The sequence below is a fragment of the Labeo rohita genome, chromosome 8 (assembly GCF_022985175.1).
Source record: "Labeo rohita strain BAU-BD-2019 chromosome 8, IGBB_LRoh.1.0, whole genome shotgun sequence".
In the NCBI taxonomy this organism is placed as follows: Eukaryota; Metazoa; Chordata; class Actinopteri; order Cypriniformes; family Cyprinidae; genus Labeo; species Labeo rohita.
The window spans coordinates 27,835,384-27,860,391 of NC_066876.1; the positions used below are offsets into that span (position 1 = coordinate 27,835,384).

General features: G+C 33.2%; 2 protein-coding genes across 2 annotated transcripts; both read right to left on the reverse strand.

Annotated features, from left to right (window-relative positions):
- Positions 1 to 8: 8 nt before the first annotated feature.
- LOC127169469 (DNA damage-regulated autophagy modulator protein 2) lies at positions 9 to 5,804 on the reverse strand. The gene is made up of 7 exons (XM_051116876.1): positions 5,309 to 5,804; positions 4,958 to 5,025; positions 3,038 to 3,180; positions 2,285 to 2,462; positions 2,073 to 2,155; positions 432 to 524; positions 9 to 350 (listed from the first exon to the last, which is right to left on the reverse strand). Exons 1-7 carry the CDS (start codon positions 5,437 to 5,439, stop codon positions 228 to 230), a joined length of 819 nt encoding a protein of 272 aa, XP_050972833.1. The 5' UTR covers positions 5,440 to 5,804; the 3' UTR covers positions 9 to 227.
- Positions 5,805 to 11,339: 5,535 nt separating this feature from the next.
- Positions 11,340 to 24,991, reverse strand: cept1a (choline/ethanolamine phosphotransferase 1a). Its single transcript, XM_051117251.1, has 10 exons — positions 24,747 to 24,991; positions 24,524 to 24,626; positions 22,593 to 23,003; positions 20,008 to 20,155; positions 19,479 to 19,620; positions 19,150 to 19,234; positions 18,781 to 18,912; positions 15,506 to 15,664; positions 15,081 to 15,206; positions 11,340 to 12,197 (listed from the first exon to the last, which is right to left on the reverse strand). The coding sequence occupies exons 3-10, from the start codon at positions 22,941 to 22,943 to the stop codon at positions 12,060 to 12,062; spliced, it is 1,281 nt and encodes a 426-aa protein (XP_050973208.1). The 5' UTR covers positions 22,944 to 23,003; positions 24,524 to 24,626; positions 24,747 to 24,991; the 3' UTR covers positions 11,340 to 12,059.
- Positions 24,992 to 25,008: the final 17 nt, after the last annotated feature.

A 25,008-nucleotide genomic window follows, 5' to 3' on the forward strand; every position in this document is an offset into this window, starting at 1 on the left:
TGTGTGTTATTTACTTTGCTGATAAAACTTGTGTAAAATATTTGTACATACCTAGACTCTCTCTCAGTATTCTCAGAATAATGCATAAAGCTTAGGAAGAAACGTAGCATTACAGTAGCGTGTCTTGGATGTTAAAAGTTTTCTCCAGGGATATTGAAATTTGTGAAGTACAGTCCACCGAATGTGTGCTGCAGTGCTTGATGTCAGACACAAGGTGGCCGAGTCTCTCACATGGCACCAGCCAGCAGAGGCGAGCGTTCTCCATGCCGCATGTGCTCTCTCTCTTCATAGAGAGGATAGTCATAAAGATGGTTACTTTGAAGAACAGGCTGAACCCGCAAAGTGATTTTCTGGAAATAAGAAGTTTGGTTAAACGGGTGGCAAACTGTATGCAAATTAGATTTTATACACATACTAAAAATAGAACATACTTGGAAATCACGTATGTACGTGAGGAAGAAGCAGATGAAGGAGAATGCCAGAGACCATTCAGCTGCAGCACTGACTTGATGCGCTACAAAACCCTTAAATACAAGAGAATTTATATTTACATCTTTAGGTTTACAGATCCATTATCAATGCTGCAGAGCTGCAGTTTTAGGCTAGCAGCTACCAGCAGTCCCAAAAATCTCAAATAAGTCCACCTCTCAAATAAATCTACCAAATAAAGCAGTATCTGTGAATGCGCAAGGGAAATAATGAGAAGGATAACAAAGTGCAAAGGGTAATAGGCCCACTGTTTGCACCGAAAATAATTAAGATAACATGTTAAAATAATATGGTAAGATACACCAGTTTACAATATCAAGCAGCAAAACAAGAGGTTTTATACAGCTAAAAATAGCTGGAAGCCACCTTAAATTTACAAATGGCCACATCAACTTTTAAGGGAAAAATGGTGGATATGATTCTTTTTTTTTACATTTTGTATTTAAAAAATAATTTAAAATTTAAAATGATGTATACATTTTTGGAAGCGTTTAAATTTGTAATATTTATGTTACAAAGATTCTATTTTCCATAAAAAGATTTCTTTTGAACTTTCTATTCATCAGTGAATCCAGAAAAAATATTAACCTTTTAACTGTCACTCACATTTTTAAACACGAACATAAAAATGCGCTATCCAGACTTTTTATAATTCATGAATGAAACCATTTTGTAATATGATTTTGATGTACATTGGTACATGTCCATGGTAATGCAATGTCTGATTTGAAAATGCCTTTCAAAGGATGAATTTTGAGATTTTTAACTGATATATAATTTCTTATGATAGCTAAAGTGTGACAGAGAAAAAGGAAATGAAGAAAGTCTTTTGTGAAAGGTCAGAACTCATGTTAAGTTGAACTCTTGACATATATTAATCTATTACTTTTCCTACATAATTTGTAACACAAAAATATGGTAAAATATCAATTTATGAGTCTTAGACCTTTCCAGCAATGTATAGTTTGTCATGATTAGATTAGGATTTATTTGTAATATGGTGAAGTAAACCACAGAGGAGACGGTGACAGTTAAAGGGTTAAGCAGTAAAAACTGTTTTTAACGATACTAATAATAAAAGATCAATTAATAATAAATGAGCAACAATAATAATTGAGCAGCAAATCAGCTTATTGAAATGATTTCTGAAGGATCATGTGACACTGTAGACTGAAGTAATGATGCAGAAAATTACATTACATAACATTACAAATTACATCTTAAAATATATTAAAATAGAACATAGTTATTTCAAATTGTAATAATATTCCATATTACTGTTTTTACTGTATTTTATATCAACTAAATGTGCCATGATGAGCATATGACTTTTAAAAAAATGCATTTTTATCAGAATTATTTCCCTCAGAGCCAAACCAATGTATTTCCATTTTCCATGAAAATTCCATTATATTATACTGACATAATGTGATTTTTTTGTTTGTTTGTGGATTTACTATTCCACAGAGTGACTTCTTTTGTACACTGTATTTTTTTTTTGCAACTATTGTAAGTTATTGGCATACAGAAAATTTGCATAGAGGTGCAGTATGTACTGTATGTAGGTACTATGGTTGTCTTACTCTCTCTCCAGGCTGCCAGTGCAACTTATTAGCTACATCCACGCCAGGCAGGTCATCATACATTAACACAGAGGATATGAAAACTGACAGACTGAGTCAAAGAAGCAGAACAGGTTTAAGAGTACCGTTACAGCTGTTTTTATAAGAAATATAGAGAATCATTACAAACTGAGATGATTTTAAAGACTGCACATATATTGAGAAAAGGATACGTGTAATGATGCTAATGAGCGACCACATTCCCACAGCCATACGCGCCCATAGAATATCCGTGCCGTGGAAACGCGGCTGCATGCGGTACGACATGCCAGTCTGAACTAGGATATACAACGTCCCAGGACCAAAGGTCAGCCCTGCTCCCAAAAGGTGGATGGACATCATATCTGTTTTCTGGAGGGATACAAAAACCTTACACTAGCAGTTTTAGAGAAACTGAAAAAATGAAAATTCTGTCATTAATCACTCACCCTCATGTTGTTCCAAACCTGTAAGATCTTTGTTCATCTTTGGAACACAAATTAAGGTATTTTTGATGAAATTGAGGAGCTTTGATCCTGCATAGACAGCAACGGTCCTACCAAGGACCAGAAAGGTACTAAGAACATCAACAAAATAGTCAATATATATAATAGTCGATAGTTGAATAATCATTATTTTTGTTTTTTTGTAGACAAAAAGTATTCTCGTAGCTTCATAAAATTATGGTTGAACTACTGATGTCACATGGACCATTTTGTTGATGTTCTTGGTACCTTTCTGGGGCTTAAACATGGTAGGACCCTTCTATGAAGGGTCAAAAAGCTCTCGGACTTCATCAAAAATATTTTAACTTGTGTCCCGAAGATGAACAAAAGTCTTACAGGTTTGGAACGACATGAGGGTGAGTAATTAATGACAGAATTTTCATTTTTGGGTGAACTATCTCTTTAAACACTCGGATCAGAGAATGAAACTATGGGTGTCACCTGAAAGTTGGCCACAACGCACATGCCAACAGAGCTGAAGATGCCCATCAGGAGGCCTGTGCAGTTCAGCAGCTGTAAGCCCGACTCAGAGGCCGAAATCAAAGCCTGAACTTGTTTATATCGCACATACATGGTGCCCAACCCTGAAAACACACATGTAGAAAAGCACGATTCAATCCTGTAGTTACATCCTCCCAAAATATCCACAGACCAAAGTGAAAGTGCATTCCAAGCATACATTTATCAATATGTGTGTTTTACTTGGGAATTGAATCCACCCTTTCTTTCTAGCTCCATGCTCTTGGACTTCAGCTACAGGAACAAATTTCAGAAACTTCCCTGGCTATTTTTTAAAATTATTTTGTTAAAGTCGATGTAAAGGCAATTGCTTCTAAACACATTATAAATTATAGAAATGTATTGCTGATAACACGTTACAAAGACTGTGAACTGTGTTGTACTGAGCTGTGGAGTTAAGACCGTTAAACAGTTTTTCACCAATTTTGTGTTCAGGATTTTGTGGGCGGGCCTGAAATCATCTGGAGCTAACATTAATAACAGCTAACAGGAGCTAACAGAGACACGATAGCACAAAGCAGATTGCATGTGTGAATCGGCACAGACCATAAAACATATCGGACCCATTTGAATTCTACCCTGAATGCTATATTTTATAGCAGTATGGATGAGACTCTGGCTGTATACAGTGTCAAATGCGGCTTTACTGAGCTCAATGGCTCTGGCCCAAGCTGTGATATAAACAAAATGCTATTGGCTATTTTAAAAAGGGGGCGGGGCTGCTTGATTTGTCCCGCCCTGTCTTACGGTTTCAGTTGAAATTATGTTAACGTGTAGAGTAAGGCTGCGTGTTTCAAAGCACTTTATTAGACCTTTATTGTTTAGTTTTTTTTTTCTGAAGAAAGGCAAACAAATAGCGAGCATAAATCCTGGTTATTCATAATCTGATGTATCACACTGTACATTCAAACACTGGGTTGCTATTCTTATTTGCATTTTTCCGGTGTCAACAATCATGATTAGATAAACACAAAACCACATTTGGTTTTCCACTATTAAAAACAAGTAAAATTCAACAACATGCACATAGAGCCACATTGAGATATCTCCGGAACTGAACCATACAGGGCCTTAAAAATTAATAAAACAAAAGAAAAGTTTGTTAATAATTGGAATCTAAAAGGATAGTACATCCTGAAGGCATGTTAGCTGGCATGTTTTATTTGGGATAATATTTTTGGCATTCAGACAGGTTATGCTCTAGGCAATTGTTTTGATAGAGAGGGACAAAATACATTTCTAGTCTCAACATTATTTGTTCTTTAGACATTCCTTTTTAAAAGAAAAAAGTTTCAGCTGTATGCAAAGTGACCTTCATTTGAAAATGTGTTAAATTTAAAAATGTATTCATGGGGCCACACTAAAATATGCATATCGTTGGAAAATAACCATATAGAGCCTTAAAGAAAAGTTGGTTAATAAACAAAATCTAAAAGAATATTAAGATATCTTTAGTTATGCAAACGTTTGAACTGTTACGGCTTGCGTATAATGCAACAAAGATTGCTAAAATCAGCTGATTTTACTAACAAACCTACCAATTTCTGTGTAAAAACATGATGATGCTGCCAAAATCATTTTTGCCCCCTGTAATGTGGCTCACAATCTCAGGTTTTAATAACTTTTTACAAAACAACTCAGTAAATTTTGGTTGACTTGACATGCAATGACCCAAAAATTATATTAAAGTTCAATAAATGTGAAAGAATTAAGTCATGCACTAAGCAGCATTTGCATGGCTTTTCAAATTCATTTTAAAACTAAAATAAAACTAAATATAAATTTGAACTGAAACCCTTTGGCAGAATACAGAACTCAAAAGGAAAAGATGCACATCATTACCTAAGAAAGCTGAGATTGACAGCATGAAGCCAAACACACAGCGTTCAGGAACCTCAGTGCCCGTGTCACTACAAACAAAATAATAAATGCAAAGTGTGACAGACGACAAAAAAAGAGTATGATCTGAAAGCAGTCAGCTAAAGTTGATATATAACAGAACGTCTGCTGATCTACAGCCATCAAACTCTTAAAAGTGATATTACAGTGAAAAAAAAAAAAAAAAAAGCATGATTTATTTTCACCTCACACCCAGGAGATGTTTCTCACACCCAATTTTAAAGTTTTAAATAATGCATGACTGCTCATGGACATCTAGTACAAACTGAGACAAAAACAAAACTGAAAACGTACCTTATGTATGGAATAAGTAGGTCGGCATGGCCCAACACGACCGCCGTGGCGTAAGAGATGAGGAACGTTGCGGATGACCAGATAACCAGAGTCACCGGGAGAGCACAAAGCCCCCGCTGAAACCACCACATACTGCCCTCACATAGAGATATTCACTCACAGAGATCACCAACATCAAGAACAATCAGCAACACATACAACATGATCAGAGAGAAAGATATACACACACATCGAGGGGAGGGTGCACATCAAAACTATACAAATACAAGAACGCCCTTATTTCCTCAACAGAAATAAGGGGACGTCAGGTCAGCTGAGGCTTAGCATCACCAAATCAAATGGACATCAACACCGTCTGGCAAAACTGAATTAGTCACAGAAATGAATGTTCACAAACAGAAATAAAAAGAGAAAGATCAGAGTGGGTTAGTGCCTCTCAAATCTGAATGATCGAGTATGGTTTTGTATGATTCTCTCCCAAAAGTCCTGTGACCAAAGTCAGCTGACACTCATTCAGCGTTCAGAGAGGTGAAAACTCACACACACACACACACACAGTGTGTGGTCTCTGCACACGGTGCACATGGTGGTATGTTAAAACACTAGATACAGTGCACAAAGAAAATGAAGGACCAAAACATTTTTTGAATGATAACATTATTTCATGCCAGTTTAACAATAAACACATGTAAATGTATAATGTACTTTTTAACTACAAAAACAAATTTGACAAATTTAAGCGCTTTAAGGCTTTTAAGCACATATAAAATAAGACATTATGTAGCAAGCCTGTAACCACTGTGACGAGTCAGCTGCGTCCCCCTACTTATCATTATCACCCCGTCCGGTAGTCGCTACCCTTTACCAGGCTCCCGACTGGAGAGGGCGTGTGAGAGAAGAGCCGAAACAGCCAGGTCCCACCAGATCCCCTGTTTATTTTGGACACTTTCATTTCCCCCTTTTGGACACTTGTTTATTTCATGTTTAATAAAAGACTCTCCTAGGCCTGACGTCAAGCCCATTGTGTCTGTCGTTTGCTCCTTCCGCCACATCACTTAAATCAATGATTTCAAAAAAGCGTTTATGGGAAACGCATGTAATTTACCATTAAATACGATTATTATTATTATTATTATTTGTAAATGTTTATGACTGTTATAGCACCAGCTGTGGTCCAGTCTCCTTAAACTTTGCATGATTGTTTACAATCACCCGTCGCATGTGCTCAGCCGGTTTCGTGACGTTTTGAGTTTTCTTTAAGGCTTTATAGGATTTGGGGTAAATTTGGACAGGCCCCTTTTCTAAACGACCCTGTTATAGCTTCCCAAGTTTCGTTCCGATCAGCCTCCGCTAACCTTGCCTAATAGGTGCTCAAAATTCATCGGCCAATGGCGGCCATGTTTTTTTGAGATACACAAATATGTTTATAGTCACTTTTGGCACTTCGAACCAAGATCACGCACAGTGATTTTCACGTTGATAGGACAAATACTTGTGCAGTTATAGCTATTTTTATGTTTTTTTTTTTTAATCTCTCTTAAAGCACCACCAAGTGGCCAAGCTCTGCAATTTTGTTGTGACCTCAGACTGAGCTCTTACATAAGTGTTCTGAGTTTGGTGAAGATATCTCATTTTGTTCAGTAGTTTTACTGAAAGTGGCCCTGCCCCTTTCGACCGTTTTGGCGTCCCTTTTGCGACAGTGAGTCGAAAGTTCAACTTTTTTAAAATAATTATTGGTATTCACTGTCCAGAGAATCTTCCTGCACTGGTTTGGGGCCGAGCCGGCAAATAACATAGGACTAGTTCGCTAAAGTAGTTTTTTCAAAAAATCCAAAATACCAGAAAAGTTTGCCAGGCTCAAGATCGAATCTGAAGCATTTTGTCCGGCATGAGCCAAGGATTCCAACGGCATAAGACACTTGAGCCTGCGACTGACGGTTTAGGACGGTTTGAGTGATTTCATACTTTTGATCGCTGTAGCACCCCCGTCAGGCCGATTGGGGCGAGCCTTGGTCACATTGTAGGCGGTGTGAGTACTACCACCCCCTCCAAGTTTCAAGTCTGTATGACTTACGGTTTGGTCTGCAAGATCAGTTTTGCGTAGAGATTACTGATTTATGACCATTCTAACAATTACAACAGTGTTTCAGAGCTATGCGTTTGAACCCCTAAATATAAAAAAGTGAAATATTTTTCACTAAATATTTCATAGTGAACAGATATAGGCTGATTCACATTTATCCAAATCATGATTTGAATAAAAGCATTTTGAAAATATGATTATTTAAATAAAATCAAACAGATGCAAATACTTAATAATTTACTAGTACATGCAGAAATCTTAGATGTTTCTTAGTATTGTATAACTGACAAATATGCATCACATTATGTTTATTAGTTTACATTAGTATATTAGTTTTTAAATTTGTAATTTAGTTGTGTTTTAGTCATTTTCACTAGTTTGTTTTTAAGCATGTCTGTATAGTCTTTATTAATTTTTTTGTTTCAGTTGGTTATTTGAAAAATTTTGCTTTGGTAGCTAAAAAAGTTGAAAGTTTATTTTTCCATTTTATTTAAAGTCACACATTTTTCTTATAGTTAACTTTATTTAACTCAGATGTTTGTTAATTAAAAAAAATGGAAAACAAGGTGTAAGTAATATGTTTTATGTGTATGTTGACACAAAAGATGTATGAGTTTCAGTTTTGTTCAAGGTGATTAAATGAATAGTTTTAAAGTAACCGTATATAAGTGTATGGATTTGATGTGGATTTAAAGGCCACACCAAACACTGTTCGGTTGGTTAGAGTTTGGAGGCGGTAAGACCCACATTAACTGGCTGCAAGCTCCACAATAGAGATGATTCATTAGTCAAACGCTGTATGACTAGCTGAAAGATACACACTGTTCATTTACAAAAAGCACAGTATTGTAGTTGTTATAAAATACTTAAAGGCTTATGAAATGCCAAATGTGACTTAATAAAGAGAACATTTACTGCTCATGTAAGTATATATGTGGCTCAAAAAATGACCTCACAGGACAACAACACAATGTTATTTTAATATTACACTGATATACTATCACAGTTTTCTCTTTTTGTTTTAATTTTAAATCTTGAGTAATTTTGCTTGTTTTTGTATTTTTTTTTAATGTGTCTATATAGTTTCATAGTTTTCACTTTTTACAGTTTGACTTTTAAAAATTAAAATTTTACTTAGCTCTAATAAACCTGCTACTATGTCCAAAAGCCATACATATTTGCTAACATAACTATACTAAAACAAACTGAGGCAGTGATCAAGAAATCTGTTAACATAAATATAACAATCTTTATTTCATGACCATTAGTCTATTACAAAGTAAAGTATTTGCTATCAATCAAGAGAACAACAAAAATCGTGGTTGAGGTACAAATTATACATGTATGCAAATGTTGTTGCAGCGACAGACATCATTTTCTTCAACTATGTGTGTATTGCAGCTTTGGTTGACCTCAGAGTGGCCCTGGTGAACGGATGACGTGAAAAATAAAAATAAAATATAAAAAGGGAGAAACACAAATACATGGAAACCCACTTACATAACATTCACAACCTATTTAAAACATTTTCGATAAAAGTCTCGAACTGAGAGACTAAAATAACGTACAAGAAACTGTTCAGAGGTAGATGCAAAACAATAACGCGTTTTGAGAAATATACATGGAGTTCGGCCACTCTGTTCATATTCTACTCATGGAAGCACCCGATACAGAACTGCAGAGTTAATGTCTATTGTTTTGCAATATCCAGTCTCCAAAACAAATTAGCATGAAGGTAAAATAAAATATGTAATGACTGATTTCAGATTGCTAATTTAATAACGCAACATGCGGAAATATGAAATTGCATCCTTGTGGAGTATGATGCTTACAAACAAAATACGATTTACACAAGAGGTTAAAAAATATCAAAATCGCTGAGTCCAACTTTTACTGTGCATAGAGGAGTATACTGACAGTGACAAATAAAAGGCACAAAAATAAATTAGCACAGGTTCACATTAACTGAAGTATTTAGAGCACAAACACTGATCTTTAAGGTTTTAATGTCCGTTATTAAGGGTTCATATATGTACAGTGTAACTCATAACTGTTCTAGACGTCTATCTTGGCCCCAGCTATTATTAGGAAAATACAGCACTATCAAAATACTGTTTCCAACACAGTTTTTATCATTTAGTGACATTGGTATACCTAAATAATAATAATAATCCCCTCCAAAACATTACAAACACAAAGTAACAAATGCATAGAAAGAAAAATGATACATACTGTGTAGATTAGTTTAATATGGAAGCCAGTTTCCGCCATAGAATAACATATAAAAATGGTAATTGTGACTTTATCGCATAATTCTGACTTATTTCTTAGAATTGCGTGATACAAAGTTGCAATTCTGATTTTTTTCTCAGAACTGTGAGATATAAACACAATTCTGAGGAAAAGAAACAATTACAAGATTGAGGGAAAAAACTAATCAGAATTGCCAGTTTACATCTTTTCCTTCTCAGAACTAGATTTTTTTTACTCGTAATTGCGAGTTCATATCTCACAATTCTGAGAAAAAAAGTCAGAATTGTAAGTTATCTTATGATTTTGACTTTCTCTCAATTTCAAGTTTATATCACGCAATTGTGAGAAAAAAGGTCAGTATTACGAGTTCATATTTCACAATTCTGACTTTATAACTCGCAATTGCGAGTTTACATCGTTTCTCCCCTCAGAACTAGACTTTATAACTTGCAATTGGACTTATATCACAATTCTAAGAAAAAAAGTCAGAATTGTGAGATACAAATGCCGTACTGAGGAGAAAAGTCAGAATTGTGAGTTTATATCTTGCAATTCTGACTATTTCTCGCAATTACGAGTTTATATCATACAATTATGAGAAAAAAGACAGTATTACAAGTTTATATCTCAATTCTGACTACATAACAATTGTGAGTGTATATCTTTTTCCCCCAGAACTGGACTTCATAACTCACAATTGCGTGTTTATATCTCACAATTCTGAGGGAAAAAAAAGTCTGAATTGCGAGATACAAATGCCGTACTGAGAAAAAAGTCAGAATTGCGAGACAAACACGCAATTGCGAGAAAAAAGTCAGAAATGAGAGATACAAATGCCGTTCTGAGACAAAAAGTTAGAATTGTGAGTTTATATCTCAATTCTGATTTTATTTTTCACAATTGTGTTTACATCCCGAAATTCTGACTTATAAACTCGCAATTGTGAGTTATAAAGTCAAAATCGTGAAATATACTCACGCACTTGCGAGGAAAAAGTCAGAATTACAAGTTTTTATCTCACAATTCTGACTTTATAACTTGCAACTGCGAGTTTATATCACGCAAGCGTGAGAAAAAAAGTCAAAATTGCCTGTTTATATCTTGCAATTCTGAATTTATTTCTCAGATTTACGTTTTTCTCACAATTATAACTCAATAACTCAATTGCTATAGCATTTTATAACTCACAATTCTGACTATTTCTCGCAATTGCGAGTTTACATCCCTCAATTCTGACTTATAAACTCGCAATTGTGAGTTATAAAATCAGAATTGTAAGTTTTAAAGTCAGAAATGCTATAGCAATTGAGTTACCGAGTTATAATTGTGAGAAAAATTATGAGCATTATGAGTTTTTATCTTGAAACTCTGACTTTATAACTCCCAAATGTGAGTTTATATCACGCAATTGCTAGAGAAAAAGAATTTTGAGATATAAACATCCCATTCTGAGAAAAAAGTCAGAATTGTGTAGTAAACTTTAATTCTAGCAATTACGAGTTTATGTCACACCATTTTGAGAAAGTCAAAATTGGCTGTTTATATCTCGCAATTTTGACTTTATTTTCAGTGATTATGAGTTTATATCACGCAACAGTGAAAAAAAGTAAAAAATTGGCTGTTTATATCTCGCAATTCTGAATTGCGAGTTAATATCTCAAGTTTGTATCACGATTCTGAGAAAAAAAGTCAGAATTGTGAGAAAAATGTCCTAATTACTTTTTTTTTTTTTTTTAATTCAGTGGCGAGAACGGGCTTGTAAAAATTTTTGAAATTTCTGAAATATTGACGGAGCCTGTTTTTCTTGTCATCAGATCTGATGTTATCTCTTACCACTCTGAATGCTCTCTGCTCCTCTCAGACAACAGTGCTGCTTTGTACTGGCAACAGTGACATGTACTGGCGCTTACGTTTTAATTTTGACGTTTCATGTTGCAGTGAACGGCCACAAAGTTTGTAGTTAACGCCATCTACAGCATCATTATAGCAATCTGTAATTACAAAATTACATTCAGATGGATTGTTGTCTGTTACTGGAATGAATTCTACACTGCTAGGCAAAATACTTGGTCCAAAAACAAAACAAAATGAAACAAAACAAAACAACAACAGAAAAAAATAATATGAAACAAAATCACAAAACAAACAAAATCAATGAAAAAATGTTGGCAAATGTTCTAACTATGGCAAACAAAACTGATCATCTAACAACAAAAATACTGACAACTGAATGGTGTTCTAACCGTAGGATGCATGTTCTTTTTAATAATCCCTTTCATCCTTCAAATATCCTCTCTTTCATTATGAGAACAAAGTTTGTAACTGCAGCCATTTGGCCTCGGTCTCTGTGAGTTGTTTTACATTCACTGAAGTGCGTGACCTACTGGAGGTGTTTGAGGGAGAGGGGACGAAAGGTTAGTGGTGATTTCTGCTGTCTGCCTGAACTCTGGATGGAGACGGAGGCTGGATGCTGAACACACGGATGTTTAAGTGTGTGGCGATCTGGTTACAGACACTCACGCAGTACCGCACCAGATCAAACGCTGACAGCACCTACAAACAAAAAGGAAAAAGCTAAAGCATGGCAAATGCATTTTTGATATGCCAGGATGAAAAATTTAAAAGCAGTGAACTGCTAGAGCTTTTTTAAGAAGTATGCTTTCTGAGGTTAAATAACGGTGAAGATCATGCACTTCCTTCAGATAAAAAGAGCTAGGAACATCACTTTTATACAGTTTTTCACCACCGATTATTCAGTCCCTCTCTCTGACCCTTAAGCTACAGTAACTTGAAGACTTCTATACTTCTGATATGATTACCAAGGATCATCACCTGTGAAATGAGCAATAAGTTGATGAATACTAAATAGGTGATAAAATTGTGAAAGTCAATGTGAAACCCCATTCACAATCCAAACTGAAATATATATCAGACATTTCAAGGTCAAAAAAATTATATATCTCTACAATTGTGTGTATGTATATATATATATATATATATATATATGAGTATGTATTTATGTATTTATAATATACTGTATATATATATGTATATATATATATATATATATATATATACACACATGGGCAGTCAAACAATTAATCGCGATTAACCGCATACAAAATAAAAAGTTTGAGTTTGCCTAATATATGTGTGTGTACTGTGTGTAATTATGTATATATAAATACAAACATATTCATGTATATATAAGAAATATTTACAAGTATATGTATTTATAATTTTTATATAATTTATAGTATATATAAAATATATTTTGTACATAAATAAGTTTCTTTTAAATATATACATTCATGTGTTTGTATTTATATATACATAATAATTGCACAGCACACACACATAAGGCAAAGTCAAACTTTTATTTTGTATGTGATTAATTGTTTGACAGCCCTAATATATATATGTATATATGTATATATATATATATATATATATATATATATATATATATATATATAGATAGATAGATAGATAGATAGATAGATAGACAGATATAGATAGATATAGATATAAATACATACATATAGAAGCCCATTTCTGCCACCAAATAAAACAAAGTTAATTCTGACTTTTCTTACAATATAAATGTGATATAAACTCGTAATTCTGAGTGTTTTCTTACAAGTTTAAATTTGACAATTCTGACATTGTCTTGCATTTGCAAGTTTGTATCTCGCAGTTCTAAATTTGTAACTTGCTGTTGTTTATATCATGCAATTATGACTTTATAACTACTGCAATGACGCAAAATCAGAGATTTATATAAAAATTGTGAGCCCTGGTTAAAAAACCAGCATATGCTGGTTAGGTATGTTTTGATTCTGGTTTATGCTGGTCATGTTGCATAAACCATAAACCATAAACTAACCAAGGACCAGCTTAAACCAGCATCAAAACATACGTAACCAGCATATGCTGTTTTTTTCAACAGGGAGATAAAGTCGCAATTAAATGTTTTTTCATTTTAATTTCATTTAATTGCAGAAATAAGCTTCCATACATACCTCAATGTGTTTGTTGAAAAAAATCTAAATAGAACCAGGTTGTTTCAAAGGAAGCTCATATGTTATAGAATTCTTTCTTAATTTGCAACCAGATGAGTAAAGGTTTTGAACAAACTTTGAAGTTGGCTTAAGAAGCCTGTTAGTTTAAAGCAGCTTTAAGTTTGAAAGTTTAGATAAACAGATTAGACAGATGTTGATAGAATGTTGTTAGTATGAATTTAGCCATTTTTAACATGTTTTAGCCTGTTTATAACATTGTCAGCCTGTTGCTAGCATGATTAGTATGTTGCAACTATATTTTAACATGATTAGCACAGTGTTAGCATGTTGGTAACAAGTCGTTAACATGTTTCTTGCATGATTTGCATGTTGCTAGCATGTTGTTAGCATGATTCTAGTATGTTTAACATGTTGATAGCATGTTTTTAGCATGATTAGCCCATTTCTAGCATGATTCTATTATGATCAGCAAGTCACTAGCATGATGTTAGCATGATTAGAAAGTTACTAGAATGTTTCTAACATGCGTCTAGCATGATTAACACGTTACTAACGTGTCGTTAACATGATTAACAAGTTACTAGCATGTTTTTGCATGTTACTAGCATGATTAGCATGTTACTAGCTTGTTTCTAGCATGATTAGCATGTTACCTGCAAGTTGCTACAATGATTAGCATGTTTCCATGCTAATTTAGTTAAAACCAGCTAAAACCAGTTGATTTAGTAAAAAAAAAAAAAAACAGCTAAACAGCTAAAAACAGCTAAAACAAGCCTAGGCTAAGACCAGCCCGACCAGCTAAAAAGTTGCCAAAACCACTTTAAAGCCAGCCTGGGAGACCAGCCAGAGCAGCCAATCAGCTTAGGCTGGTTTTACCTGTTTTTGGAGTAGGGAGTTGTCAAGCTTTGCTATAGCAATAGCCAGCTTAAATACACCATAAGTCTCACTGTACAAAAGTTTTCACCCCCTGAATGAAAGTCTATGGAATTTTGGGTGAATTTGATAGTCTAGTTTACGAAAACTGTAAGCAGGATCAGTTAGAAAAGAAATAGCAACCCAAACTCAAGAGGAGATCCATTTTAAAATTTAGTCACAGAAGAAGAAGATGATTAAACAGTAGATCAGTAAGATCTTTCTCAAGCCAACTTAATGTGCACTCATCATAATATAACCAGGAAAGTTTACTGAGAATGTAAATCGTGGCAGTTCTTATATCATGTTGACCTAAATGTGGTTTGAATTTTTGAGGTCACAACCATGACCTTTGTTTCAACTCAGTTTCAATATCTAGTCTCAGCAGACCGTGTAAGAAGCTATGCGACGTGAAAATCAAAGTATGTCTACATACTACACTGAGCTCTTTATTTCAAAACAGCAAGGAAAATCCATATTTTCAGGCAGATGTTAAACGTACCAGCGCGACCCACAGAAGACAGTACTCATTGATGAAACTGTTGAAGTACTGGTTCAGAAACAGCAGCGCTGGTCCGGTGAAGGCGAGGTCGTAACGATGCATTTCACTCTTTGTCATATGAGCAACCTGGACAACAAAACAGATGTGACTGTAGTGACATTTACATTAAATGATACTAATGTGGTTTGAGTATGACAGAAGAACTACAGACAACAACGTCAAGTATTTATGCTAAAATGTGCCGAAAAATCAAACTAACAGCAGTTTTATGCTCGGATACAAGCCATAATTCTTCCAGCCAACTATAAAAAACAGTTCATGTAGAGGAACAACAATAATCTACCAACTATATTCATATGGAGGAGCAATTTATTATTATACTTATTTAGTGAAATACAATATTCTAATGTCATTCAGGATCTTACCACCAATCTGTTGGTGAGTTTGGCAGACACACACCCAAATGCTAAAATGTAGAGACAGGGATGTCTCTCGAATAGCTGCACTGATGACTTCTTATAAATCATTAGAGCAAGTGTGATTACCACTCCTATATGGAAGGACGGAGACAAAACACTTGTTCCCTAGTAAGAGAAGAAAAACAGCTGTGTGATCAATTTACACTTTAGATTAGATACATTTAGACACAGTAATACGATTTTTTTTAGAAGAAGTTTAGTTCACATCATGTACACTTAACAATGCATGTCTATGGAAGCCCGCTTCCGCCGCTGAATAACAAACAAAAAAGAGGTGACTTTTTTCCTCAGAATTGCACAATACAAACTTGCAATTTTTACTTTTTTCTCAACTGCATGATACAAACTTGCAATTCTGACTTTTTTTTCACGATTGCATGATACAAACTTGCAATTCTAATTTTTTTCAGTATTGCGTGATACAAACTTACAATTCTGACTTTTTTTTCAGTATTGCGTGATACAAACTTACAATTCTGACTTTTTTTTCAGTATTGTGTGACAAACTTACAACTCTGACTTTTTTCAGTATTGTGTGACAAACTTACAATTCTGACTTTTTTTCAGTATTGCGTGACAAACTTACAATTCTGACTTTTTTTCAGTACTGCGTGACAAACTTACAATTCTGACTTTTTTTCAGTACTGCGTAACAAACGTACAATTCTGACTTTTTTTCAGTATTGCGTGATACAAACGTACAATTCTGACTTTTTTTCAGTATTGCATGACAAACTTACAATTCTGACTTTTTTTCAGTATTGCGTGACAAACTTACAATTCTGACTTTTTTTCAGTACTGCGTGACAAACTTACAATTCTGACTTTTTTTCAGTATTGCGTGATACAAACTTACAATTCTGACTTTTTTTCAGTATTGCGTGACAAACTTACAATTCTGACTTTTTTTCAGTACTGCGTGACAAACTTACAATTCTGACTTTTTTTCAGTATTGCGTGATACAAACGTACAATTCTGACTTTTTTTCAGTATTGCGTGACAAACTTACAATTCTGACTTTTTTCAGTATTGCGTGACAAACTTACAATTCTGACTTTTTTTCAGTATTGCGTGACAAACTTACAATTCTGACTTTTGTCAGTATTGCGTGATACAAACTTACAATTCTGACTTTTTTTCAGTATTGTGTGACAAACGTACAATTCTGACTATTTTTCAGTATTGTGTGACAAACTTACAATTCTGACTTTTTTTCAGTATTGTGTGACAAACTTACAATTCTGACTTTTTTTCAGTATTGCGTGACAAACTTACAATTCTGACTTTTTTCAGTATTGCGTGACAAACGTACAATTCTGACTTTTTTTCAGTATTGTGTGACAAACGTACAATTCTGACTATTTTTCAGTATTGTGTGACAAACTTACAATTCTGACTTTTTTTCAGTATTGCGTGACAAACTTACAATTCTGACTTTTTTTCAGTATTGCGTGATACAAACGTACAATTCTGACTATTTTTCAGTATTGTGTGACAAACTTACAATTCTGACTTTTTTTCAGTACTGCGTGACAAACGTACAATTCTGACTTTTTTTCAGTACTGCGTAACAAACTTACAATTCTGACTTTTTTTTCAGTATTGCGTGATACAAACTTACAATTCTGACTTTTTTTCAGTACTGCGTGACAAACTTACAATTCTGACTTTTTTTCAGTATTGTGTGACAAACTTACAATTCTGACTTTTTTTCAGTACTGCGTAACAAACTTACAATTCTGACTTTTTTTCAGTAACAAACTTACAATTCTGACTTTTTCAGTACTGTAACAAACTTACAATTCTGACTTTTTTTTCAGTATTGCGTGACAAACTTACAATTCTGACTTTTTTTCAGTACTGCGTAACAAACTTACAATTCTGACTTTTTTTTCAGTATTGCGTGACAAACTTACAATTCTGACTTTTTTTCAGTACTGCGTAACAAACTTACAATTCTGACTTTTTTTTCAGTATTGCGTGACAAACTTACAATTCTGACTTTTTTTCAGTACTGCGTGATACAAACTTACAATTCTGACTTTTTTTCAGTACTGCGTGACAAACTTACAATTCTGACTTTTTTTCAGTACTGCGTAACAAACTTACAATTCTGACTTTTTTTTCAGTATTGCGTGACAAACTTACAATTCTGACTTTTTTTTCAGTATTGCGTGATACAAACTCACAATTCTGACTTTTTTTCAGTACTGCGTGACAAACTTACAATTCTGACTTTTTTTCAGTATTGCGTGATACAAACTTACAATTCTGACTTTTTTTCACAATTGCATGATACAAACTTACAATTCTGACTTTTTTTCACAATTGCATGATACAAACTTGTAATTGTGACTTTTTTCTAAGAATTGCGTGATACAAACTTGCAATTCTGACTTTTTTTTTTTAGAATTACGTGATATAAACTTGCAATTCTGATTTTTTCCCTCAGGATTGCGTGATACAAACATGGAATTTTTTACTTTTTTCTGAGAATTGTGATTTAAACATGCAATTGCAAGTTATAGAGTCAGAATTGCAAGATAGAAACTTGCAACTCTGGGAAAAAGTCACAATTGTGAGATATAAACTTTTATTCTGAGTTTATATATCGCAAGTCTGACTTTAGAACACACAGTTGCCGAGTTAGTAAATCAGAATTGCATGATACAAATATGCAATTCTGAATTCTCATCTCACAATTATGACTTTATCACTCACAATTATGAGAAAAAGGTCAGAATTGCAAGTTTGTATCATGAAATTCTACAAAAAAGTCAGAATTGCAAGAAAGTCACAATTACTTTTTTTTATTCAGTGGCAGAAATGGCCTTTCATATATGTCTGCATGAAAAAAAAAAAAAAAAATCACTGCTTATTCATTATTCTGCAGCAGTTTTCAGTCACTCATTTCACAAAGAAAATCATAACGGAGGACATTTATATTTAAACATACTTTATATTAAAAATACTTTAGCTCAAATTATTATAAAATTTTTTTTTGGTCGAGTTGACTAGAGAAAACAACTAATTTTTTTTTATTTTATTTCATTTCCATTAAAAAATAATTAAATAAATTAAAATAACACAATATTATGAATTTTACACCCAAGCAATGAACGACACAGTTACAGACTATGCATTTCATTATTTTTATTTACCTTTTTTTGCATTTCTGTGTGGTGGTGCAGAAATCCCACACACTTTAGCTTTAACTTACCGCAATAGTAGATCCGTTTTTGCCCATTCCGCCTGTGAATATAACCCGGAAGTAGTTCGTGCAGGAGAATATGGCACCCAGAAGAGTGAAAAGGGCTGGAATTATTTTAATCTGGATATTTATCACAGGTATCTGAAAGATTAAAAACAAATATCTCACATCCTGTTTCCAATCATCACATTATTACATGTGAATCCTTTTGATTGTACATGTAATGGAACTCTGCATTTCACTAAACACATGCAACATGCTAGAGAATCAGACTGATTCCTGACCAATCATGATATACAGATTTAGCACATTTGTCCTTGAGCATATGGTCTAATCATTTGACCAAAATATGAAAGAATTAAGATTGATTTCAATTACCACAGATTGCCAAAAAGCCGTTCCTCCAAAGGCAGCCAGTAAGTACAAGATTATAATGAAGATTTGAACTTCAGTCACATCAATTCTGCACAAGCAAATAGCAAAGAAGTGTTTAAAAGATGAAATAAAATTAGTTAATTATTAATCTCACATCTCACTTATGTCTACATTTTCTTCTATCTTTCTGTAGTGCTTATCAACAGTACAACGGCTGTCTAAAAGCTGCCAGCTTCCCATGAGTGGAACAGAATGTTCAAATATAATATCTGTGTACTGAACGTACAGTACAGGAGCCATTAATTATGATTAAGACAGCAGTTTTCACTCACATGCCAAAGCGCAGTGTTCCAGAAACATACGTCTGCCAGTGGGCACAATAAAACATGAAGATGCCCACAAAACAACAGAAAAACATCCAGTCAGGGTGAGTACCCAGCTGAACTGCTATACATGTGCCCAGGACCACAAACACTGCATCAGAGAAACACACAAAACAAGACAGTAAGTATGTCTATACAAGACATATATATTATTTACACACACATAAAATATATATTTCTCATCTATTTAGAGATGCACAGAAAACATGCCCAAAAATGAGACCAATTTTTTTTTTTCATTTTTGGGTGTACTATCCCTTTAAGCCCAGTGTGTCTAGAATTTTAGGTTTCAGCCAATAACTGATCAATCCATACTGACTGATAATATATTTTGATTTATACAGTACATCTCTATTCAACTGTATAGGGCTCAATCTCTTAAATGAATTTAGTAATAAAGTAATAAAACATAATGGCATAGGTCTAACTGTAATATCATAGCACCCAACAATATTTGCATACACAAACAAGAGCAGACCTGTAGAAAGGGAGTCACAGCCATGGTCAAAGAGCTCGCCAAGCGGTGTGCTGCTATTGGTCCGTCGTGCCTGCTTTCCATCTATGGCATCCAATGATTGGTAGATGAACAGACCCAAAGCGCAGGCCAAGTATGCCCATGTTGGTGCCTGGAAAAGATAAAACAGACTTAAACTTCTGGACACTTTGTGAACCAGTGACCAACATGCAAGTTCATACTTACTGGAACAAAGGTAGAAATGAATGTGCTCTTTTATCTTTATAAAGCTAAATGTGGATACAAATAATGTTAGATGGAGAGAGCGGGTGTCGTATTGCAGACTTGAGCAATGTAGATGTTTTCCATGACAGCAGGAATCATAAGACTGTTATAGCTGATAAACACAGGCTGTTACAGCTGACAGAACAAGCTGTGTCTGACAATACACAGTATCTTATTGCATTGTTTAAACAGACCGCAGCAATTATCTCCTCAGGAGAGCTCTGAATATACTAAATTACGGCCTTCACAGACTAGATGCGAGGCAAGGGAAGAAGTAAAACCAAGAATTTACTGCAATTGCTATTAAATGTTCATAATTACACTGACTGATATTAAAGTCTACAAGAAAGAGCACTATTTTTAGAGCTAGTGCATATTCATAATTTGAATGAAACTGATATTAAAATTGACAAAAAGATCATGTCCTAATGGTGACTGAACTAAAACTAAACCTGCTATAAAAATAAACAAAAAGACGGTGAATTAAAAAATCAGCTGAATTAAAATTAATTAACATCAACAACAACAAAAAACTGTGGTAACTACTGTAATAGCTGTTAAATACTTATAAGTGGACTGAACTGATTTTAAAACAGACAAAAAAACATTATGATGACACTGCAATAACCATTTACAGTAACCAACAACAAAATGTCCTATATTGATGATCACTGCAACAGCTGTTAAATATTCCTAATTAAATTAAAACTGATTAAACCCAAAAAAGACCAAATTATTAAGATGACTACTGTAAAAGCTAGTTAATAATCATAAATGGACTGAACTGATATTTTAATAAAAAAAAACAAAAACAAAACAATGTCCTGATAACTGCAATAACTATTTAATACTAATAAATAAACTAAACCTGATATTAAAATCAGCAACAAATTGTTCTAATGGTGACCACTGTAATGGCTGGTAAATATTCAAAATTAAATAAAAAAACTGATTGAAATCAACAAAAAAAACCCCACATTATTAAGATGACTACTGTAAAAGACTACATAATATTCACAAATTGTCTAAACTGATATTAAAATAAGCAACAAACTGTCCTAAAGGTGACCACTGCAATGACTAGTATATATTAAAAAAATGATTAAAATAAATAACAACAACAAAAAAATAAAAAAAAATCCCATACAATTAAGATTACTGCTGTAAAATCTATGTAATATTCATAAACGGACTTATCTGATATTAAAATCAGCAACAAATTGACCTAATTGTGACCACTGCAATGGCTGGTATATATTCCAAATTAAAAAAAACAAAACAAAAAAAAACTGATTAAAATAATAATAATAATTAAAAAAAACATTATTAAGATGACTACTGTAAAAGCTACATAATATCCACAAATTGACTAAGCTGATATTAACAATCAGCAACAAACTGCCCAAAAGGTAACCAATGCAATGGCAGGTATATATTCAAAATTAAAAAAAAAAAAAAAAAGGTTAAAATAAAAAAATTAAGAATAAAAATAAAAAAAACAAACTATTAAGATTACTTCTGTAAAATCTGTATAATCTGTAAAATATATATTCAAAATAAAAAAAAAAACATTATTAAGATGACTACTGTAAAAGCTAAAAAAAAAGATTAAAATTATATTAAAAAAACTGCATTATTAAGATGACTACTGTAAAGCATATATTAATATTAATGCAATATGTAAAGCATAATATTAATAAATTGTCTAAACTGATATTAAAATCAGCAACGAACTGTCCTAATGGTGACCACTGCAAAACCTGCAAAATTAAATAAAAGAAACTGATTAAAATAAACGAAAAAAACCCTGCATTATTAAGATGACTACTGTAAAAGCTATGTAATATTTATAAATTGACTTAACTGATCTTAAAAGCAACAACAACAAAAAAAGTTCCTAATAGTGACCACTGTAACAGCTGCTAAATACTGTTAATAGATTAAAACTTGTATTGATATCAACAAAAATAAAATATCTTGATAATGATCAATACAATCACTGTTATATTTGGAACTGGACTAAAACTGATTTTAAAATCAGCAACACAGACCACATGCTACTAGTGACTACTGTAATAGCTGCTAAATATTCATAATTACATTAAAAACTATATTAAAATAAGCAAAAATGACAACTGTAACTGCTACTAAATAATGATAACTAGACTAAAACAATTATTAATAATTCAAATAACAGCTTAATATTCAGCTAAGCTCATTTTGCACTATTCTGCACTGTTAGCAGGTGAAAATAAAGTAATTAGGATTTAATCAGTTTAAAGCATTAAAGGAATCTGGTGAAGCAGTGAAAGAGTGCAGCATACCTGTTCGGTGGCAGTAGGGCAGTAATATACCAGTATCAGAGTACTGATAATATTAGTAGCAAGTCCCACTATGGTGATGAGGTTCGGCGCCATCCAGAGAGGCACTTTGCTCACCAGCCAGCACCAGTATCCCTGCATGAAGGGCTCCAGGAGAGATCGTCCCGCACTGCTGTACTTATGCTCCTCCAGCCTTTTCAGCTGCTGCCGGGACAGACGGGCTACAGGAAGCTCCATCAGCTTGGCCAGGAGACCGGGGCCCTCTTCCACAGCTGTTGGGTTCGGGTCACGGGCCGTGGAGAAACTGATGTCAGAATCGGGCCGAGCCCGGACAGGTCTCTTGTGTGTGCTCATGCTTCTCTGAGTGGGTTTGGTGGTGAGCGTTGAATCCACAATGAGATTATGGGATTAGATCTATAGAAGCAAATACAGTAGCATGCATAAAATATTGTCGAACACATGGAAGAACTCTGACACTACTAGAAAAACTGGAATTTATAATTAACAGAATGTTTTTGTGGGAAGGCGCAACAGTTAACTAAGTTAACTGCTATTTAGTAAATGATTTCCATACACTACAGTCAAGCTACACTACAGTCTGGAACAATCAACAAGTTCAATGTATTGCTCAAGGACAACAACAAAAATTCAATATGATTTCAATATGACTTTCATATCAATATACATATTAAAATTCATTTAAAAAAATGTATTATTAATAGTAAATTTATTTTGATAATAATTAATTTGTATATACAATATCTTAATTTAATTTTACTTTAAAAAATAAATTATAATTTTAAATTCTATAATTTAAAAACAATAACGGAATGAAATTTATATATATATATATATATATATATATATATATATATATATATATATACACACACACACACACATTTATATATATATATTAGATTACATTTAAAAATTTTATTTTAACTTGAAATTACAGTTTTTAACACACACACACACACTATTTTATATATATATATATATATATATATATAAAATTTTACATTAAATTTAAAATTTTAATTTTAAATTCAAGTTACAGGCTGTGATTATTTTATTGTAATTAAATAAAAATGCATAATAATTAAATTACTTTAATAATTTATTAATTTAATTATTTTGTAAAATGTAAAATTACAGGCTATGAAGATTTTATTATATTACAGCAGATGTTCTACCAGTGCTTTTATACTTTAATAAATGCCTTTTACAGAATAAAATTATAGGCAATAATTTATATAAATATATACAATCATATATAAATATATGATTGTATAATTATAAACTGATAACTATTTTAATATTAAAATGGATATTTTCATTTTAAAATAATTAAAATTTAAATTATTAGCAGAATATTTATTTATATTACAGTAGATGTTGTTTTTATACTTTATTTGATGCCTTAATATATTTTAACAAAATTATAGACTAACATATACTTATATACTTTATATAAATATTTACTCTGATGCCTCTTAAAAAAATATGCTCTGACTCAGCCTCAAAAGTTAATTTTGTCAACTTTAAGGAATAAAGAAGTATATAGATCTCACAGCTATAAAACAGAGATTATTATAATTGTTATAATTGTTATTGTTATAATTGATCTTATTAATCTTCAGTCCCTATTAAATTTTATATAAATTTTATTTCTGGTATATAATATAACACATAAATGTGATATACGTCTACATTTATTTATATTAAATACATTTAAGAGGCAGTGTGATTTACACAGTTCGGTTGAGATCAACAATACCTTTGTTTGCCCACCACCCTAAACTACACCTGACAATACAGGAAGAAGGCAGTTACATGGCAGAAAGATAAGAGAATGATGCATCGGGATCTAATAAAACCAAACCCTTAAACTACGGCATTGACATGCCTTGTATGTTTAGTGACGTGCTCACCAGTTTACTCTATTTATGAGGTTTATAACAGCCCATTAAAACCGGAAGGATGACGTCAGCTTGATAACAATCCGAAGAGTGACGTCGTCAGCTTGATGGAGATCTGTCAAACGTGTCAGGCAAAATGATAAATGTGATTTACGTATATAATTACTATTATATTAAACACATTTTTAGATGCAGTGTGGTGCGATTAATAAAGCTGGGTTGTGATCAACAGTACCTTTGTTTACGTGGTGAAGATGTCTTTTCTCCCCGCAGCATTACACTGAAGATGCCCGTGTGATGCCAAAAGTTGAGTTCTTAAATGAATTATAAATAAATTAATAAAAATGCCTGAAGAAACGTTCACTGCAAAGGAGAACACGCTTTCGTGAAGGATGGTTAACCGACGGCAGGGTAAACGGCGTGGATGAGACGCAGAGGCGTGAAAAGCGCTTCAATAACGCAACGACAACGCCTTCCGGAAGTACGCATTTCAAAAT

What these genes read in the sequence shown, in the direction of transcription:
- LOC127169469 (XM_051116876.1), bottom strand. Translation starts at nt 5,439, where the DNA reads ATGTGGTGGTTTCAGCGGGGGCTTTGTGCTCTCCCGGTGACTCTGGTT. An exon ending in CTACTTATTCCATACATAAG is followed by an intron (nt 5,026 to 5,308) that starts GTACGTTTTCAG and finishes TTTTGTTTGTAG; the next exon opens with TGACACGGGCACTGAGGTTC. An exon ending in GCTCATTAGCATCATTACAC is followed by an intron (nt 2,156 to 2,284) that starts GTATCCTTTTCT and finishes TCAGTCTGTCAG; the next exon opens with TTTTCATATCCTCTGTGTTA.
- cept1a (XM_051117251.1), bottom strand. Translation starts at nt 22,943, where the DNA reads ATGAGCACACACAAGAGACCTGTCCGGGCTCGGCCCGATTCTGACATC. An exon ending in GGAACACTGCGCTTTGGCAT is followed by an intron (nt 19,235 to 19,478) that starts GTGAGTGAAAAC and finishes TTGCTTGTGCAG; the next exon opens with AATTGATGTGACTGAAGTTC. An exon ending in AAAACGGATCTACTATTGCG is followed by an intron (nt 15,665 to 18,780) that starts GTAAGTTAAAGC and finishes TTCTCTTACTAG; the next exon opens with GGAACAAGTGTTTTGTCTCC.